Below are 21,997 nucleotides of genomic sequence, written 5' to 3' on the forward strand. Positions count from 1 at the left end.
ACTGCCTCATAATTTTAGGAGGCAGAAGAGAATTTTCCCCCAAGGTCACCTAGAAAAGCCCTTCATAGACCTCGGGAGCCCCAGCTCTGGAGACAGCCCTCCCCTACCTCCCTTCTCTAACTACTAGACCCCCATGCACCCCACTCTCCCCTGTTCTGAAGGCCCATCACTTCAAAGGAACACATCCCCAGTTATCTTTTGAGTTCACCGTCCATAGTCTAATGGCCGAGAGGTGCAATCCAAAAGTCTATTTTTAAGATGCGCCCAGACATAATAGTGAGGTGTGTAGAATGGGGGGGGCATAGCAGAATGAAATAGCTTGACACAGGGGGGCCAGAGGAACTATACATCTTACGCTGACAACGAACAGTAACTAGAATACAGAGGAAATGTCTAAAATCGGAAGAGGGGAGCAGTGAGCCACAAAGCAGACCCCAAATGCTGTGGGGTGTAGGGGGGGGACATAAACTCCCCTTAAACACAAGGCAACGGTCCTGTTTCATTTCCCATCTGAAGCACCCCATCCCAAGGAAGACAGAGAATCTGAACTATTCACAATGCCAGAATTTAACTCACAGAATTGGTGGGTGGAGGAGGGTGGGCATAAGCAGACATGGGGGGGGGGGCTGGTCAAACTTCAACAGGAGATTATTGTTAGAAGCATTTGACTAGATGTGGGGAAGATTTGGAGGGAGGATCTGAAGCATAAAACCAGAAAATATTGGTGGGGTGTTTGGCATGATTGCACTAGAGTAACCATTTACCTGGGTTGCACCTGAAACTCGAACAGGATATTCTTGGGGGACAATTGATGAAAAGGGGTACTTATGGGAGGCTGCGAACAATTTGACAGAACTGGCTGACACTGGAGAAGAGGCAGGTGGGGTTATTTGGGGCCACCTTCCCAGACTGGATCTCACAGGTGCTTTCTGCCCACCCCCACCCCCTAATTCTCTCTGGGCTAGAAAAATCCTCCCCCACCGGCCCACCACCTGCCTAACCCTAAACCTTACTTGGTGTTTCCCATATACCGAAGAGAGGAAGAACCTCATAGGGAAATAATAGCAATATAATAAAAATAACTTGATGATTGGGGTGGGAGCAAAGGCTTCACCGCCCCGCCCCCCCCCCAGCCAGCAAAAGTGAAAGTGTGGGGGGATATCTCTTTTCTTTCTTTTTTTCTCCCCCTTTCTTTTTTCTCTTTTTTGCCCAGTCTTCTTCCACCGGCGTCTGCGTGCTGTTGGTTTCGGCGGCTGCCTTTGGCTTCTTTTCCCTGCTTACCACCCACCCCCACCGACCCCCACCCCCTCCGTCTATCGACCGCAGGATGCCGGCGCCGGAGGTTCGATACGGAGCAGTGACACTCCGGATCAATACCGCATGAATAAAAACCCCGCTCGCCCATCTCCGCTTTCTTCCTCTCCCTCTTTCCCCTTTTTCTCCCCTCCTTTCCCCCTCTTTCTTTCTCTCTCTCTCTCTTCTCGGCTGCAAGAGTTGGTGGCATCTCTCTCATTCTCTCTCTCTCTCTCTCTCGTCTTTTTCTTTCCCCCTTTCCCTTCCTTTTCCCCATTATGTTCCTTGCTGACTTGCCGGCTGCTTTCTTTCTCTTTCCGCCCCCTACACCCCCTTCTTCTTACCGTTTGCAGAGCGCAGGGCGAGCGGCGACTTGAGGCGCCATCCGTTCTCCGGGCCGGCGGATCTTTGGAAGACCAAGGGGACCGGCAGTGGGATGAACATGTCGGGGACCTGTGAGTGACACTCCGCATAACCCCACGGAGGGAAAAAAATATAAATATATATATAAAAGGGTGGGTGGGTGAGTGGAGAGAAAGGGGTGGCGGGCGGGCGAAGTGGGGGGGGGACACATACACACACACGCTGGACAGGTGACGATCGACCGAGGATGACAATCAACCCAGGGTGGGGGGGGGAGTGGAAATCTCTCTCTTCTCTCTCTCTCTCCCCCCCCCCTCGACACACACTGCTCCGCTTTCTGCACTTACACACGTGCGTGCATGGGTGTGTGCACGGGCAAGTGCGTGTGTGTTTGTCCGTGCTGCAAGGACGTGTGAGGTTTGGGCACTACAGCCGGACAGTGTGCATCGTTTTAAGGCTTTTGCAGAAAAGGAAAAGGGGGTGCGAGTGCGTGCAAGTGTGTGTGTGTGTGTGTGTGTGTAAAACACTGCGTGCCCCCCCCCTCCGACAGTGCCTGCGTGTGTGTGTGTGTGTGTGTGTGTTGCCCCTTTTCACTAGATCAACGGGGGCCCCTTAGCTCCGTCCGAATCTTTCTCTCCCCCCCACTTCACCTCGCCCCCCTTTTCCATCACACACACAGCCTACGATTCCCACTTTATTGTCTTCCCCGTTATCTCCCCCCCCTTTGCTTCTACCTCCCCTCTCTCCTTCCAACCACCCCGCTTTGACAAATGACATCCGAGCCAGCGACTTGCCGTCCCTCGCAATCCCCCCCGCGGGGGGCTCCGCTACCAACATCTCCCCCCCCCTTCCTTCTTCACTCTTTGCACAAATACAGTCCACCCAGACAAAAGCAATTATTCCTTAGGTACAAGCTTAGTGTGGGTGTTGAAAGGGGGGGGAGGGGAAAGAGAGTATGGATGAATTATTGACACCCCCCATCAAGCAAAAATCTTCCTTCGCTTGCCTTCTTTCTCAAAAAAAAAAAAAAGTAACACACACCCTACACCTGACACTTCCACTATCCCTCTTTTTCCAGGGCTAAAAATAAACCCCTTAATCAGCTTCATAAGGCTCCTCCATCCCCTTACTTAAATTAATGTGTGTGTGTGTGTGTGTGTGGCCCCAAACCAGGCACTCAGCGCTCACAGCCCCTTCCAGGTTTATTATTAGAAGAAGAGAGATTTACACAGATAATTACTACTAGGCACTGTAATAATAAAGGGGTGACCTTCCCCACCCCCAAAAAATAGCCCATGGGATATATAATGAGGCCAAGAGAGTTTCTGTAATAACTCTTTGACTTCTCTCCAGGAGACTCACTTTCTTTTACTTTCCTTCCTGTCTGTTCAACCCCTAGTCTCTCTTTATAAGGCTTTGGGGAGGGACGTGTGTGAGAAAGCGACCTCTTCTGTGATCCCTTTGGTCCCTGGCTCAGGATCACATCGTGCTTCTCTCCCCACCCAGGCCTTATCACCCATTGAAGGACTTGGCACATTTTTTTTTAAATGCACATGCATTCAGATGTTGCTTCTCTAGACGATGTTGGTTTCCTTATTTTTCCCCAACTGCCTTCTCTCCCACTCCCCCAACAGTGTCATGTCTGTGTAAGCTGCAGTTGGGGTATCAACCCCAGCCAGCGCTGCTTCCTGGGAACTGGCAGGGAGACAGACAATAGTTTCAAAAGGGAGTTCACCAACATGGATCGCTAAAGGCTTCGTCGCCTGTCATCGACACACAAATTTCTCCTGCACCCACCCTGCTGCTACTCTCCAAAAGGGTTTGGTAGGATTATGCAACAACGCTGGGGGGAAAGCCCTGCCAGACCTGTCTAACTAGAGGACCGCTTTTCCAAAGTGGCTTCAACCCTCTGGAGTGGAGGGATGCTACAGGCTAGTTGGTACCTCTTTCTCCTGCTACTACTAACCCTCACTGAACCCCATCCGCCATACTTCCAGTTTGGTGCTTCTGCATCAAATCAGCCCTTGGAAAAACTGTTGTGTGGATGAGCTGTGAGTCACAGCTAGAGCCAGCCAAACCCCAAAACTTGAGTCCTGCCCCAATATCGCAGGATATTTCTTTTTCCCCATTTACTCTCTGGGTGCAGTTGGATTCTTCTCCCCACCTCCATGCACATATCCCTTATTACTCTATTATGATCTTGCAAGTCCTGTTCAACTGCATTTCAAACAAGTGGTCCAAAAGGAGATAAACAGCAGATACCATTATCTGTGTCCCATTGAACTCTCTTTTCATGTATCATTTGATTTCCACCCCCCCCTTTTTTTTTTATTCCAACAGCCCTGGAAACATGGAGAGAGAGAAAGTAGATAGAGGATGGATGCAAAGATAGAAATGTGTGGGGAGAGAGCGCGGAGTGGAAGATAGACAGACAGACAATATATGAAAGGGAGGGGGGAGAGAGACGGAGAAAGGGATGGACAGAGAATGGGATGGAAATATATTAGGGAGAGGCAGAAGGAGAGAGGAGAGGGGTATATATGGTGTAATATAGATAGATATCAGATTGATGGAGGGGCAAATAGATGAATATGCATGGGGCAGAGGGAAGGAGAGAGAGGGGGAGAGAGAGAAAGAAGAGGAAAAAATAAGAGTTGGTGGGATAGAAAGAGTGCAATTATTTGATTCAGTACCACAGTGCTGAGGTCAGAAATTAACTGCCGCTAGCCTTAAAGTGGGGGTGTTAATATGTTCTCTCTCTCTCCTTTTCTCCCTGTCTCTAGGTCACAGAAGATGGAATGTACACATACACACATACACACACAAACGAACCAACCAAGGCTATTATAGTAGACATTTTCCAAAATAATAAGAAAAGCCAAACTGGGGATGATGGCTGTTTTTGGATAGTGTTTGATCTCACCTGAAGGAATTGTCTTTCTGGAGTGAAGCTGGGAAGAGGGTACATGTGCACCCCATTTCAGCCTTCAAAGGGAAAAGGAAGGTCTGTAGATGCTAATAATAAACCACCGTAGGAAAGAGGAGCTGAGTAAATCACAAATCCACCCATCCAAAGAAACAAGGCAGTCACCTAACAGGAGGACTTGGTTCGTTTCCAGGAGAGCTGCTTCAGCCTGCATTGGAATTGCCCACCAAATGTAAATCCTGAACAGGCTACCTTGAAAATAACTCCTTTCCACGTTCTAATCTGCATTTAACAACGCTTGAAAGTATTGCTTTGTAGATGAAAGGGAGTTCTTAGCAGCACCTGCGAAAATGCCTTTATAACTGCTGGTCCAATGAGGTATTGCCCCCTCTTCTATTTCATCCCAAACAAACTAAAAGAAACACACTGCTCTTTTAAAATGTGCAGCATGGGTATGCCATTTCCAGTCACCACCCTTTCTGCACCAGTATCTACTCTACTGGGCATTAGAAGGATTGTTTCAATGTGATTTATTTTTATATTGTAACTACTCTAAAACAATGGGAATTGGGTGGGGTGGAAATAAAAAATATTCATCCTAAAAACATCGCTAATCTCAAATTTAATTGCTGGCAAAAGTATTTATTGTTTTGTTTATTTATTGTTTCCATTGTTTCCACCTTTCTACAACAGAACTGATGCATGGAGTAAGAGGTTGAAACAAGGAGACGTGGAACAGAAAAGTGTATGGAATAATGAGTGAACAGAGGAAGGTTTTATCCCTATAAGCCAGCATCCGAAGAGTTGAGCTCAATGGCTTGTGGGTGGGTCCCTGCTTGGATTCTGGACTACAGTATTTATTTCTTGAAACAGCAAAATTTTCTCCTCCGTGTCATATTACAAACTATTTAGTTTCAAAAATGACTTCTTTCTAGCATGCCAAACTTCCTTGGGTAAGAGGATCCAGTTGTGCCGTTCTATGGATGTTGGTCTTAATTTCTCTCTGTAGACAGATCATATAGATGTGTGCATACACCTGTTTGCTTTTTCTTAAATAATCCAGCTTTTACATTGTTATTTGTGCATTCAAACTTCAAATATAATGGCACGCAATTAATTAGCATGCAGGTAATAGCTACGTGCAGACTCCAAGTAAGGGGTGGGCATTCTGAGTTTCCATCTGCATCACACAAGATGGATGGGAAGGAATATCCTATCCACACCACACAGTGCTAATGCGGATCCAATCAGCAATGAAGCGCTGGGCACTGCATGCATGATTCCCAATCCAATATCTGGAACTGTATGTATAGCTGGGTGCTGGCATCCAAACAAAAGATCTGCTCATGTAGCAATTTTGCAGCGTAAACAGATCCTGATCCAGAAGATGAACCTGCATTATGTATGGATACTTCTTGCTGGATTGGTTAAACTTGTATATCCTTTTTCTGTGAACTGATTAATCCAGAGCAAGTTGCACCAACAACTTAGATGGATAAGAATCATCACTAAACATGCATACACACTCTTTGGTCACTTCAACCATGCAGATTACGTGTACAAAAGGTTAATTGAAATAAGAGAGAGAGAGAGAGAGAGAGAAGCCATTTCCTATTAAATATTATTTAGAAAACATTATTGCTATCCTGCAATGTACAAGATGTTACTTTGCAGTTCTAGAGTTAGATACGGTATGTCTTTTGCATGTATTAAGATACTTCCTGTCTTCATTTAGAATTAAAAACTGGGAAACAAGAAATCTCTTTCTACCCCTACCTTATCATATTTGTTTACCATTTAAATGTAAAAAGATGTGCAATTTCAGCCTTTCCTCCTGTACAACCTAGCATCCTCACTACAACCTGGGCCTACCTTCAAAGAAATGGAAGGATCTAAAGGACTATGATGCCGTGGCTTACAAGCTCAATACAAAAGAAATAAAGATTTGGAAGAAAAATTCAATAAGTGATCTAATAGAGCAATTAATGGACCCTCTGAAAAATTACCAAGAAATCTGGAATGAACACTCTTTTCAAGTTTTTCATTCCAAATCTTATTAAGATTTGGTTGGTTCATTTTATCTTTTTAAAATGCAATTTGCTAATTTGGAGGCAATAGTGGGGAAATCTAGAAAGAGGTTTGGAGGAGGTGATAATTTAAAGAGAGAGAAAGAGAGATTGAGATTTAATCAGAAATAGTTCTCCTCCTACAGAAAGTAACATACAATTAAAAGAGGAAATAAAAGGAACAAAAAGAATGGAAGATGGGATTTCTTTGTTGCTGCGGAACTCTCGCTGGGATATCGTCAATGAATGGGGGGGGGGGGCATCATTCTTTGGCTGTCTTCCACTCTATCTTCTTTTAGGGGATAGGGAGATACCTGCAAAGCGTTTTACCCTCATTCCCCAGTTCCTAAAAAAGGGAAGGTAGGAAAGTGGATGTGATATTTGCAAAAAAGATTGCTGTAGTGGGAAACTAGTAAATATACAGAGGAGTTTTCTCACATAAGACATGGAAGAGAAAATATTTGGGGTAAGCCTTCATCAATAGGGGGCCGGGCCTCCATGTTCAACTTTGCTTTATCCCACACATGGGCAATGAGATCAGCTTGGTTTTTTTAGAGTGATCCTTTATGACTTTTGGGGAAAGGTGTCATCCTGAATTTTTCCACCGAAATTCCACTGCAGTAACCTGTGCCTTTTAACATGATCAGAAATTGTACAGTTTGATGCTTTACACATTAAAAAAAATGTTCGACGAAACAATAAAGCCAATTTCAACCCACCCTGAAAAATAAGTAATTGGAGACTGTCACTTATTTCAAAGTACAGTATTGTGGATTCAGTGGGCCTTGTTAAGAAGAAAAGACAACATGCACACCAGAATCACATTCATAGGTATGTTTCACCTAGTCCCTCCAGCCCTGGATTAGAAGAAAACAGAGGCCAAATCCATTTTCCTTGCCACTTTGTAGAAAATGTAGACATTTGGCCTGATTGTACAAAGATCTGTTCTTGATCCCTGCTCCTCTAACTTGAACTATTAGCAGCAGGCAATAGTGAAAATGTATGAATAAAATCCCATGTCACAGAATCAAACATAGCAGTATTTTTTTTTTGTATGATGATGTATTTGGCACTTATGTTCCTTACAGTTTCTGGCCAGCAAGCGAAGAAGGGGCAGGTATGTTCAGGAAGAGGGGAAATGCCAGCACTGCAGCAGCTCTCACCAGTGAAATATCAAGCCACTGCTCACTTTTTTAAAAGAGGCTTCTCCCATTGTCAGCAAAAATAGCAAGTAAAACACTACCTGTGTGTGGGGTCCATCTCCTGCATGCATATATTTGGACCCTACCCCTTTAGCTCTTTCACCTTCCCGAGTTCATAACCCTGCAAGGTTAAGTATTATAATTCCCATTTTACAGACATAGCAACTTCTCCAGTGCCAGCCAAGGCACCCACAGATAGATACCGACAGCACCAAAATTTCACATGCCTGGCCAATCAAATAGCCAAGACTTCTCCAGACTTCATTGTATGTGCTTAAAATAATATAACAGTCCTGCCACCTACAATATGCTCTGCTCCTGACACAGGACACAGGTTAAGATCCCTTGGAAGAATGCAGGCAAGACTGCCAGATGTCACTAAGCATGTCCCCATCTTCAGCCAGAACTCACAGTGATGCCCATGAACCATCCCTGCCCATCAGCTTGCCCAGAAAGTGAGATGGAATCAAAAAAGAGACAGTGGGATTCCTCTAAGGGTCACACGAACAGTCGGTGAGCAGCAAGGACAGAGTCTACCCACAAGGCACTTAGTCAAGGCTTGCCCACCCTTACATATTTTGGTTATTTTGGTTTCCTAGCTGTGTGCCCTAAAATCAAAGCATTAATTTCCCTCAGAAAATTTAGAAATCTGGGTGCTGAAGCAAAAAAAGCAAAATACCTCTGTCTGCTTATCTTGCTAATAGTTTAGACCCCAACTAGACATGATATTGGAGTGGCATTAATCCATCTCTCAGCACCTTTTTCCTTTCCAGGTAAGTAGCAGATGTGGGAAAAGTCAGTTGGGGCTGCAGAACAGCGGAAATGGAATTAACCCTCTGCATGCCAGGTGCTGATTTCACCAATGAAAACCTCATGCACACACCTACTGCTATTAGCTGCAGGGGGGGGGACAGGAAAGTACCTATATTATACCTCCTACATGGCTAATAGCTACTCTTGGGGTAGGGGTAGGGGCAGGGGCAGGAATGCAATTTGAATCTGGGTAGAAGTGCAAGGAGAAAGGGTTAAAGGGCCATACTCCTGTAGTTCTACACTGAATCAAGACCCCCAAGTGGCTGCTCTTAGAAGAAGAAAATTATGTCAGGAAATCCAATCGCTGATCATCCAGTTAGGCTTTTGGGGTCATGGTTAGCCTCAGAAAGTTGGAGCACGTGCCTCTGTATTTATTTCAGTAGGATGGCCTCCTTCATTCACACTCCAGTGATATTTCCATACATAAAATGTCCGGTGTATCTACACTACAAATTTTGGTTTTGAAAAAGTCCCTTTGTTATGGCTACTCCCACAGAATCCTGGGAATTGTGATATGGTGATGGGGTTGGCAGTTCTTCCTTGGAATTTCCTAGTTCCCCTCACAGTACAGTTCCCAAGGGAGAAAGACCCTGGAACCAGCTTACGCTTAAATTGGTGCATACCTACGTTGGCCATACGTGCTTTTCCTTCCGTATTCTACCCTGCATTAGTGATATTTACAGCGTAGCTTCACACTGCATGCATACGTGGGTAACAAGAGTCTGACAACTAACTGTTTCGCCTAGGGAAAAGCCAACTTTTGGATGGCAATTTTTGAGCAGAGAAGTGGCAGGGGTGTGCTTAATCCCTTCCCTGCCTGTGGCTCCAAATCACACACACACCCTCAGCCCCTGCAGAGAGCATGCACGTTTTTGGCACCGGAGGTGCACAGGGCTGGCTTGGAGCGGAGCAATCTGGAGTGGAGAAGTAGCAGCCGAGAAAGGATTCAGCACACAAGGCACACTCAGCTACTTCTCTGCTCGAAACCACCCCCTCCCCAGTGCTGCTTTTGCCCAAGAAAAGCAGCCATCTTTCGATAAAGGCCTGTGCATGTAACACGTAGTTCTGCCGCTGCATCTGTCACTAATACAATGAGAGAGTTCCAAACGTGCTTTTTAGTGTCTTTTTCTCGTTGATTTTTCTTTACAGGTGGGGAGTCAACAGCCTCCCCCCCTGCTCACACGCCCCATAAATAAACTTTGCAGAACTACTGACCTTTCAGGCAGAAGTGGCAGCTGTAGTACATTCACTCCAGTCCAGTCCAGAACCTGAGAAGAGAACAGAGTGTCAGAAAAGGCCTGGGATGACAACGCCACTCTCATGGGCACATATCAAAGGAACAGCAATGTATGCACAAACACTGCACAACTTGCACATGAAGAAATGAGAGCAGGGCCCACTGGAAGCAGACGTTTTTAAAAGAGTTATTAAAACGTATCTTTACCTCAGTTGGACACACACGCTCACATTTATTTCACCTCACTATCATCTCCAGTCAAACAGACTTCGAAAGGTTTTCCAAAGTCCTAAAAAACCTGCACAACCTGTTTGATCAGATATGCTAATAGCACAGGAAAAGCAAATCTCCATAACCAGAGAAAACAGTGGTTTTCTCCAGCAACCTTTAACCATCTGGGAACAAATATATAATCTGTTTTTAAGCTAGGCAAAACATTAAAGGTGCCATCTTCTTTCCTCCGCAGCACAGAGCCTGCGTCTTACGAGACTGTGTGGTCTCTTCCTAGTCTGCCTCACCTTAGCTCTGTGTTATGGTTTGGGGTTTTTCCTTGGTGCTGGATTTTTTTGAGCTCAGACCACTCTCCACCAGCCTCAAATGACCCATGACAAACATGGTTTAAACAGTGGTCTGCCCCAACCATGTATAAAGCAGGGGTGCAGCCATTTTCTAGAGCAAAGCAATATGTGGACGACGAGGGGAGCTGAATCCTTACACCGCCTCCAATCTGCCACATATCTCCTCATAGCATCTCGCCACAAACACTTTTCTCTCTCCTGAGCTGACTTCCATGGTTGTTGCCCAGAAGTGGGGGGAAGTGACTTCAGGAAAGAGACTGTGAGAAGGGAAGATGCATTCATGAGGGAGAAGGCTTAGCACCTTTTTTATAAAAAAAAGTTCAACAGCTTTGAAACCCACCTTCCAGACCTCATAGCCTCAGAAAACCAGCCCCCGCTCCCCCATTTCAAGTGTGACTAAATCGGGCCTAGATTTAAACACAGGCACTGTTCACATGGAGTTGAGCCTCAATAAAAATCAGGCCGCACTTTCACCCCACTAAGACACTACTGTAAACAGCAATGGCTTCCCCCAAAGAATTTTGGGAGCTGTCGTTTGTGCTGAGAGCCGTTCCCCTCACAGAACTACAATCCCCAGATTTCCTCCTGAAGAGGGATTAATTGTTAAACCGCTCTGGGAATTGTAGCTCTGTGAGGGGAATAGGGTGTTTCCTAACAACCCTCAGCACCCGTGACAAGCTACAGTTCCCAGGATTTGGCGGAGAGCGGAAATCATGGCTGTTTTAATTGGTACCAAGGTGGTGTGCATTTGTGGCATTCTTCTCTGACAGTTTCATTCCTGGATGCCTCGCACTCTTCTCCCACAGAACCAATCCTGCACAATGCTGCTTGATGGTGGGGTCGGCCATGACAGGGCCTGTTACTAAAGCAACTTAACTTTGTAGGTATACCTCAGGCAGAGGTGGCCAACCTTTCTGGCACGGGGGCCACATATCGAGAGATAGTATGTACCTCTCCTCAAACGCCTCAGAGTGGAGTTGCTTCCATCCTACAGAAATGCAAAGGGTGTAGTATCATAGCGTTGCAAAACGGCAAGGCAGAGAAAAGGCCCCGGCTAGCTCTATGCCAACCACAGCTGGGTCTTCCCATTTTTTTATCTGCGAGTACCACAAACCTCTGGTGCCAGCACCATTTAGCACCTGTGCCAACAGTAGCCTTTGCCAAACTATATGCGCACCAGGATAGAAAAACCCAGACTCTCCGTACCTAAAATAACGGACCTGCAGACGTCAGAAAGCAGGATACTCCTATAAAACTTTGCTGGATCCTAAGATTCCCCAATGCCCTTCATTACACAGAACATAGAAAGGTAGGCACACTCATAGTGAGCTACTGCAGCGGAGAGGCACACAAATTCTGCAATCCACAAACGGGCCTCTTCCAAAGTTGCGTTTATCCTCCCTTGTGGAGAAACAGGGGGAAGCTAAAGATCCACATTAATTTTTCGGAATCGGTACTTGAGAAGAATAAGCAGAAATGCAACGCTATGGATCTTTCTTCGAAAATACACACGGATGGTCAATTCAGATGAAACATTCTCCTCCGAGCATTTTTTAAAACAGGGCTCATAGCAAAGAATTCCTTTGTAGAGGAATAAGCGCTGTTGTCAAAACAGGGACCACAAAAAAAAAACAGCCTTGCATTTGCAAGATCTCACTTGCAAACACCCAACCCATCTCATAAGGCCACACCCAAAGTGTCCGACCACAACTGCCCTCTTAGGACCCCACACACCTCTTCCAGAGTCCTGGCTCGTAGCTTGTGGCATTCCTGCTACGGCCCACTGAAGCCCACTCCCCATTCCCAGTGCCGGAATCCAGGTGTCCTGGTTCTCCGTACCCTCCAGAATTGACATAAAACTCCCCCCTGCCCCTCGCACCCCCCACCCCTGGCTACGCAGCGTACCCACAGTTGTTCCTGCTAATCAGCCGATGTCATCTGCGGAGTGAAGTCTTTGCTTAAAGAGATTTAGGGCAGGAATCAATAGGAAATTTAAAAATCAATGCGGTTAGTATGAGAAAATCAATGGCGTTTAATCGGCCTGCCGATCCCCAGTCACAACAATTAGAAGGCTGGGATGTTCTACATCCCGCTACACACCATTAGCGTCAATATTTGTGTAAGTGATGGCAGGGGGCAGTTGGGGAGGGGAAAGGGGGGGAACCCCAGTCTGGCACGAAAGCACTTGAAAGCTAGAGGAAGCGTGTGCGGAAAAGGCGGGGGGGGGGATCCCGGCATCTTCTGCTCGCTGTTTCCCTTTGGGAAGGAGCTCCGCTTGTTGAGTTTCTTATTCCTGCTCGCTGAGTTCTTAGCATGAGCTTCCTCTGCGTGCCTTTCTAGGGTTGCATATTTGGGGTTTGGGGGTTCTACGCCTACCTCCTGGTGCGTGGACTGGGAACGTCCGGCATCATGACGGCTCGACTCTTTTCCTGCAGCCCTAGAAGGAGCTGCAGACGCTGTAGTTAAGTGGAGGAGATGAACTGGGCTTGCCAGGAGATGATCCGGAGGGTCGGCCACAATGGCACTTTTTCAGCTCCCTTCTCCTGTGGCCGCTCGATGCACAGGCCTAGGAACAGCAGGGCTTAGGGTGTTGATTCCCATCTTCTGCACCACTGTTCAAGGTGCAAGAGCCATATCCCCTTTTGCATTTGCATCCACCCAAAATGGAAGGAAGGAGGTAAGGAGGGCCTTGGCAGATGTTGGAAAGGGTGTAAGCTGTAGCAAACAGGGCATATGCAGCGCAGGAATGAAAGAGCAGAAACCCCACCAGGGCCAAGAGTGTTGGACTGGGACCTGGGAGACCATGATTCAAATCCCTGCTCTGTAATGAAATTCACTGGGGGTGACCTGGAGCCAGTCACAGTCTCTCAGCCTAGCCTACCTCCCTACCTACCAGGGATGCTGTCTGGATAAAATGGGGTGGAAGAGTACCATGTATGCCACTGTGAGCTCCTTGGAGGAAAAGCGGGGTATAAATCTGATAAATAAGTAAAATGAATTTGTAGGGACAGGGAGCCTCCACTGTCAACAACGCAGTCGTTGGCTGTATTATTTACTTCTGTGAGGCCACTGTTTAGAGTTCGGCCTCAGGCACCAAAACCTCTTGGGCCTTTGCTCAGGGAAGAGGTGAAGGAAGCTCTGGGATGTCCTAGTCCTGGGATAGCTCAGTCAGATGAGCATGAGATCTCAGTGTCATGGGTTTGAGCCCCACATGGGCAAAAGATTCTTGCCGTGCCAGGGGTTGGACTAGTTGACCCTCAGGGTCCCTTCCGACTCTATGATTCTCTGATTCTATGTTAGGCACTGTGAGACACAGTGCAGAAGGAAGAGGGGTGGGCATTTCAATACTTTGACTCAAACTGTGAAGTGGGGAGTCGGGTCCCTCTATTGTAACCACTTGTGGGAGATGTCTGTGGCCTAGTGGTTCAAGCAAGGGATCACAAATTGGGCATTTTTAATCCCAGCATGTATAGCGACGACAAAAGCTGGCGCCTCTTTTTTATATATATAGCTTCCCAGCCTGAGTTTGGCGCGGAGTGTGTGCGGCTGGGACAGGAAGGCAGGCCTGCAGCAAAGAGCTGACAGAGAGTTCGCTCCCGGGAGCCGGATCAATGTGTCAGCGCGGGGGTCGCTGGGAATCCCCCAAAAAATCAATGCGCTGGTGTTTCCGGGCTGTGGCCGCCTAGATTAGCTTGGTACAGAGCTGACAGGGGCACTAATCAGGCTGTCAATAACCCTGACCCTGGGCAATTAACCTATCGACAGGAATGGGGCAAGGGGAAATACATGGGCTGTGGGGTAAGAAGGTACAGGAAAAGACCCCTGTGCAGGGGAAGAGGGGGTAGGGGAGGTGAACATGTGAAAAAAAGAGGCCACTTTCCCAACTCTTCGCCCTGTTGCCATATACTTGCTTAGTAATGAAGACCCCCACAAATGAGAGAGGGCCACAGCTATAATGTGCTTATTTCAATGGCACACGTTGTTAATAATGCTTCCATACAAAACTTCCACAACTCTGGCACTGTTCATCACAGTCATCGTGTACTTTTCCCACATTTTTCTTCTGGACCTGTTACTCTAAAACTTAGTGCAACTCATAAAATAGCACTTCACAGGCATACATCGATCATAATGTGCGAAGTGTGCTTCCTAATTTCCAATCCTTTACCATGTCTGTCCAATTTTAAATCTAAATCTTATCTCTACCCTCCTGAGGTCTAGAAACTTGTTCGTTTGTTTCTGAACGAAACTTAAGATTCTAGAGCTTTAAGTATGCATCAATGTGCCGCACAGTAAGTCACTGAGGGGACAATCTGATGTTGCCCATTCTGGTTATATATCTGTATCAAGGCCAGAAAAACCTCTTTTTGCAGACAAAATGGGCCGGAGGAGCTTGACTGCATGTGAATTTGCATGTCAAAGGGAGCATGAATGAAACAGATGAGGAAGTAAAGAGAAAGAGATCCAGAAATACAACTGGGGCGGAGTGGTAGGTGAAGGTTTCAAATTATGGCCTGTTTTTAAGCTACTTGCATCTTTATCTTTTATCAAAGATAGATAGATGATGATAGATAGATAGATAGATAGATAGATAGATAGATGATAGATAGATATAGATGATAGATATAGATGATAGATAGATAGATAGATAGATAGATAGATAGAGATAGATTAGATAGATAGATAGATAGATAGATAGATAGATGATAGACAGACAGATAGTCAGACATATTGCCATGTACAACTGGATACCACAACACCTGGATTTTATCTTACATATACCAATTCTGCCTTTGGATAAAATCTGTAAAGAATTCCCAGCCGAGTGTTTGCCAGTCCATCCTCTCACACCTATCTATGCTTGCTGTTTGTAGCCCGTTGACAAAAAAGTACCCACTGCCATCCATTTTACAAAATCTTTATTGCTTGGTCACCTGCAGACAAAGCTTTAACTCGCCACAGGTAACCTTGCAAGTGCCTACTTGTAAGCCTGCTTTATCTCATCCTAAAATTCAGATAATCTGACTTCTGAGAGGCAATTAGCATGTACTCTGCATCCCATTCTGTGCAGCCGTGCTGGCCTCCGTGGTGTATTCCTTCGGAAGGGTAAATGCCACATGATGATTTGGTGCAAATATGCAATAAGTCAAGCATCCCAAGTAACCGAAAACCCACGTCAACCTGACGTGCCTTCACCACTTAGAGTAATAGAATCACAGAATTGTAGAGTTGGAAGGAAACCGCCCAAAGGCTCACTTTCAGATGCACCCAAATACTGGTCCCAAAAGGCAGCTTGACCACATTCAAGTGCCTAGCTCAGTTGGTAGAGCATGAGACTCTTTAATCTCAGGGCCATGGGTTTGAGCCCCATGTTAGGCAAAAGATTCCTGCACTTTAGGGGGTTGGACTAGATGATTGCCATGGTCCCTTTCAACTGCACAATTCTATGTTCAGTGCACAACTGCTGTCTACAGATTACAGGGGTCTGGATGGGGAGAGTTGAGTGGGTGTTGCACAGCAAGCTGGAGAACGGAGATGGGTACTGGCTTTTAGGATATTGCCATCTGCAGACACCCAAGTGCCTGTTTTAATTAATTGTGTACATTGTGTGTATTGTTCATGGTGCAGCACAGCATAGTCACACCCCAGTTTGAAGATACTAGCACATTTTATTTTTAAAAAAGTTTAACAGTGTGCTGTTGGCTTGTGCTGAAGCAGTGCATGCTCTGCTTTGGAGAGATGGACTGGTTTGGATGCCCATATGGCTTGCAATGTAGAAGAGGGGTCATGTTTACCCTAGATCCCATTGTGTTACCCTGCACGCCCCTCCTCCCCTCACCCCCACCTTGTGACCCCATAAATATGAATTCGAAACCATCCTGGTGAAGGTCACAAGGGCAACGAACGAATAATGGCTCGAGGACGTGACTGGTGATGGGGCTCTGGTGTTTCCACCGGCCACAAAATATGCCAGGGCTGAAGAAGAGAGAGGAGGAAACTGAAACCAAAGCAGTGGCAAACAACCAAGGATGCCCAGACAGAAACAGCGTCACAGCACGTAAAAGGAAAGATGTTCTTCTCCTGAGACATGCAGACACGCTGGAACTGATACAAAAGCAGAAAATTCATCCATGTTGCAAATAATACAATGGGAAGGTATAAAACCACTTGCCAAAGAGGGTGGGGGCTGCGTTCTAACTGCTCCCAAATAGGGAATAATGTTTCTGCCCTGCTGGCTTTTTTAATTTTTCTTAGGATGGATCCGGCAAATAGCTGCTTATTTTTGATAACTGAAAATGATTTGGGAGAGGCATCAGTTCCCGTCTTTTGCCTCGCTGATCAAACAGGTTTGGTAGGTTTTTGAAACAATACGAAAACCTGCCAAACCTGTTCGGCACAGATGAAAATTCACACGACCACCAGCAATGGCTCCAGTTATCTAGGAAAACACAAGAGAGACAATTGTCAGTCTCCAGATTTAGTGAACCAAGCAAGATTTAGTGAATAAAGCAGAGCAAAACTTCATGCACTTCAGGGCTGAGTTGCATGATTTACATTTAAGAGTGTTTGAGATTTTAACGATGCTTGCTGGATAAGGCTGTGAAAACTGCCTTACTAGATCAGACAAAGATTTCAGATTCCATCCAGATTCCAGTGTTTGGCCATTGTTGGAAGCAAGATGCAGAGCTGGATGGGATGTGCTCTGATGCAGCAGAGCTCTGCATACTTTCTTATGGTAGAGCCAAGTGCAGAGTACTTGGAAAGCCTTATGAGGTGCCCCAAAACCTTTTCCCTTTGTTCATTAGGCACTGCAGGAATTCTTGGTGGGGGAAAAGCATAGCACTGAGCTTCATCACAGATGTAAATCCCCCATCCAGCAGGGCCCACCTTTGAAAACTGGATCTCCACACATCCAAACAAACATTCGCACGCACTCCCAAGTTGTTCTGCAGCAGGCTAAATGGCGCTTTTAGTGTCACACATGCACACAATCATGTGGCTGTGTGCAGACTTTGTCCAAATGTGTCCGTAAGAATGGTTGAAGTATACGCAGGTTTCCTGGGAACTGTGACCCAATGCCGATTCCGTCAATGTCTACAAATCTGCATTTACATATTCAGAGGTATCTTGCTTAGGAGCGCTCTCCGACGGTCTGGCCATGGAAGAGAGAACACAGCTCGTGCTAAGGCCATCAGGAAGCAAGGCGAGAGGAGAAGAAACTGCCCCGTCCTTGGACCCCATCATCCCCAAGCATCCTTAAGGGAAGAAAGGAGGTTCATCCATATACTTTCTTCCTACTCCCTTCTCTCTCTTCGCTTGCTGCCAAACTGCTGGACCTGAATAAACAGGGACAGGGCAACCGAAGAACGGCGCAGCCCACCATCCCCAGTCGGGAATTGCTGAACCTGTGAAAATCTGCTTCAGAAATCCGGTTAGTGGAATCCAGTTACATTCCAACTGCATCAGGAGACTGGAAGGGCTGGTCTGGGGGGAGGGGGGGCTGAGGCAAGAGGTTTCTGGGAAGGGTGGGGAGAAAGGAGGAGTAGTCAAATTACAGATACAGGTATATAAGTCTGGCGTTTCTGAACTCTTGTATGATCAAAAGTTGGGGGTATTTTGGCAAGCCAGATACAGCTCAGCGAAAATAGTCCTGGAATACTAACCCTACCCCCCATGGTTTTCTATCTGTCAAGTTTTTTTACATACCTTTTCATTCTCACAGTCCTTAGGATTCCAAAAATCTGTGTTTGGGTCTTTATGTATTTATTAAGCCAACCAAAATGTCATAAAACATAATACAAGTTTTTCCCCCAGGTTTTCCAGAAGTTTTAATCAAGCTATACGGCAAACAAAGAAAAGAGGGCAGGGGGAAGTAACTTGGCTGACGATTAATTTGTTCCACCAATACCCCAGCTTTATTTATCATTTAGCATGATGAAGAGTTCTAGATAACTCTAAACTTCATGCACAATTTGCTCAAGTACAGACTCTTCTTCTGGGTCAACATTGGGATGCCTAGATTTTGCCCCTTTGGCAACCAATAATACGCTGGTATAATTTAGGCATGGAAATTAGACATTCAGCCACAGAACTATTCACTCGCTTATGGCAAACGAGGACTTTGCATGGCTGCATTTGCCTTCCATCAGCGACAGGGGTTGCGATCCTCTACATCAGAAGAGACGTGGTCCACTGGTTTGTCTCATTTGGGGGAGACTTGGGTAAAGAGTCTCTCTCTCTCTCTTTCTTAAGGGGGAAGGGGGTGTTGTGAGTGGGTGGCTGGTTATTTTGCTGGCTCGTTTTAAACAAAAGCTGTTTGGATCAAAGAAGAAACTTGAAAAAGATTTTTTTTAAAAAGAAGAAGTAGAAAGCTGGCCAAAGAAAAACGCAAGGACGTACGCAAATGAGCAAGAAAGATGCACAACAGTGAACACAACAGGAAAGAAAAGACAGAAGGAAGAAGAATGGGAGAGAAAACGGGAAGAAAGAAACGCGTTTGCACCAGGTCCAATCTTGCAAGCATTGCTCTATTTCCTTTTCTTACCAAACCCCTGAGGCTTTCAAAGCTATTTTTTTTTCCTGCATGGGAATCTTCTATCAGGGGCAGCAGGATGGGGGCTAATTATGAAATAAAACTAATTAATCACTGCAAACCACAAGGCTGGCCCAGCGGGGCACTAAAGAGATGGCTTTTCTTCCCCTCCTCGGGGCACAGAAATTATTTGCTGCCGATGAATTATTTAATGATGCGGTGTTCATTATGTATTATTGATCAGGAAGGATGGTTATTGTCGCCGAGATAGCCCAAGCTCTTACCTAGCCTCCGACTCACTGTCACGGATGAGGACCTGATCTTGTAAGCTCTTATTCCTCCCACTATATCTCCATTGTTTGGGGGAGACACAACACACCCCTAAAATAAATCTGCGGTTAGCATCTGGTTTATCAGCCCACGCGGCAAACATTTCGGTCTTATTCTCACCCGATGGGGCTCAGGGTTGATCTTTACACGAAGCTGCTGCACCCATTCCAACCACCTTTTTCATGGCCTTATCTTTACTTATTTTAAACATTTATATGCTGTTTTTCAGAGGCTCAAGACGGCTGACACGGAGACAAAACCTGGGAAATAATTCCTTCTGGGGTGTGATGTTTCTTGGGTTGGCCCTGCTTACCAGCAGCTTCAAAGAAAACACAATATTTGAGTGCAAGCACATAGTTACTTTTATGCCATGCTTTTCCTGTCCCACAAACTCGCATGGGTTCTGCTATCTTTGAAAAGCTCCCCCCTTTCAAAAGCCTCCCCCTAAGGGGAACTCTCTTATACCAAGCGTGGGCTTGCCACCACCACTCCACATCAGTTTTCTTTCTTTATTATTGCTATTTAGTTACTGCATTTATATCCCACCTTTTTCTCCCAGGAGCTCAAATCAAGAGATTGGTTGATTTTGCCCAAGGTGCTGCTTTCAGGGGCCACAAATTGGCTGGGGAACGAAGATAGTTGCTATTATTTTAAATCACTAGGCTTATTTCTGTTCGAGGCAAGAGGAGGAAAGGTTGCCTATTCCTACAGACCAGCGGTAGCCAACATGGTGCCCTCCAGAAGATATTGGATTCCAACTCCCATCAGCCCCAGGCAGATTGAAACCAACAGCGTTTCAGGCAGTCCAGCAAAAACTGGCCAGTATGTCATCAGTGAACCATGCTTTGCCTTCTTCACTAACCCAGAGCATCACAGTCCCAGAGGGCATAAACATCCCTCCTTTTTCCGCAGCATGTAAAAGATGTCCTTCATTTCAGACACCAAGAGGGCGCAAGAGCATCCCATTATTAAATATTTGGCAGCACTGCTCAACAGTGTAGTATACCCATGGAAATAAAATGCAGAAGCAATAATACTGGGCATTACTGCAATACACGTGAAAGGGATGTGTGCACTTGTTCATTTCACCAGTCTGCCTTTCGATTCTCACGCACACCCCACAACGGCCAGGATTTCCCAGCAATTTTGCCATGCTGAAAACCAAAAGGCTGGGGAGAATTTGAGATTCCCCCTCATCTTGAACTCCATGCCTTTGTCAGGTTGCCAACTTCCCCACTGGCTTTTCTTCTTGCCATTAAAACAGCAGCCACACGGACACACGCAGAGAGAAATTAAGCAAGACAGATTCATGACAGAGAAAAGATAGTAGTTCTTCTCACAGGGCATAATTAACTTACGGAATTGACTACCACACGATATGGTGATCGCCACTAATTCAACCGGCTTTTAAAAGGGGATTAGACAAATTCATGGAGGGCAGGTCTATCAGTGGCCATTAGTTTTGATTGCTAAGTGCAAGCTCGATGTTTTCAGGCAGAATACTGAATTGCCAGATGCTGAGGACAAATAGGTGACAGGGTGCAGTTGCCTTCCTGTCTTGCTTCTGAGCTTCCAGAGACATCCGATGGGGAACAGAATGCTGGACTGCGTGGAACTTATCTGGAAGAGCTGCTCTCATGTTCAGTGGCGCCATCGGGAAAGGATTTTGGGGTGGAAGTTGAGGGCCTCCAGCCAGAGAATGAGCAAGAGGTTCACCCAAACACAGCAAGGCAGCTGACGTACCACATTTTTGAATGAAGGGTAGAAGTTTCTGGCCAGACAAAAGGAAGTCATTTTTGTTCTTCTTCACACAGCACCATACTGAAACCTACGAAATCTGCAAGATGTAGAAATGACTGCCAACCTGAACAATTTTTTAAAGGGGGGTTGGACAAATTCGTGGACAGGAAAGCTAACGGCAGCTACTACTCATGATGGCTATATTACCACCAGTATTAGAGGCAGTGTATCTCTGCATACCAGTTGCTAAGGATCCGGTGCGGAGATTATTGTGCTCACGTCCCACTTGCAGGTTTTCCATGGGCATCTTGTTGGCCACTGTGTGAAGCAGGATGTTGGACTTAGACCAAGCATAGGCAAACTCGGCCCTCCAGATGTTTTGGGACCACAACTCCCATCATCCCTGACCACTGGTCTTGTTAGCTAGGGATGTTGGGAGTTGTAGTCCCAGAACATCTGGAGTGCCGAGTTTGCCAGTGCCTGACTTAGACAGAGCTTTGTCCTGATCCAGCAGGTCTCTTCTTTACATTCTTGCACATTACCATATAAAAAAGGGGAGGGTATTAGAGGCTAACATTATCTAACTGTGCCACTGGTAGGTGAAGCTTTCCCCCTCGCTATATCAACATGCCAGGAGAAAACCTCAACTGCTTAAAGCACAGGAGCAGGGCTGGTTAAAAAGTTGGCAACCCTTACTCCTTTGGGGCATGCAGAGCCCCTGAGTACATACTAGAGCTGGGGTTTCTGCAAGTAGGTTTGCAGGCACTCAGGTGGACTTCCATAACAAAAGACAGCCAAGTGGCTAGCTGTCCATTGCATTCTGCCTTCATTTGCAAGGGTTCCCTTCGCATTCCAGCCTGGCAGGGGCTCCACTAGTGTGCCAAACAGAGGAAATACACCCTGAGAGTGATGTGCA

The 21,997-nt window shown here is 46.1% G+C and overlaps 1 protein-coding gene across 9 annotated transcripts in view; it reads right to left on the bottom strand.

Annotated features, from left to right (window-relative positions):
• POU2F2 (POU class 2 homeobox 2) overlaps positions 1-21,997 on the bottom strand; it is a 110,065-nt gene that overhangs the window by 71,275 nt on the left and 16,793 nt on the right. For 2 of the 9 annotated variants that reach the window (XM_079985452.1, XM_079985450.1), the window contains exons 1-2: positions 9,879-9,937; positions 1,638-1,746 (exon numbers count right to left, since the gene is read on the bottom strand). In XM_079985452.1, coding sequence (XP_079841578.1) covers positions 1,638-1,737 — 100 coding nt within the window. In that variant the 5' untranslated portion in view covers positions 1,738-1,746; positions 9,879-9,937. Of the gene's footprint in view, positions 1-1,637; positions 1,747-9,878; positions 9,938-10,107; positions 10,128-10,686; positions 10,798-11,211; positions 11,274-11,368; positions 11,652-12,212; positions 12,249-21,997 lie in introns of those variants that run through there. The other 7 variants (XM_079985451.1, XM_079985449.1, XM_079985456.1 and 4 more) reach the window with 7 other exon arrangements.

This window comes from Podarcis cretensis (assembly GCF_951804945.1).
Source record: "Podarcis cretensis genome assembly, chromosome: 8".
Lineage (NCBI taxonomy): Eukaryota > Metazoa > Chordata > Lepidosauria > Squamata > Lacertidae > Podarcis > Podarcis cretensis.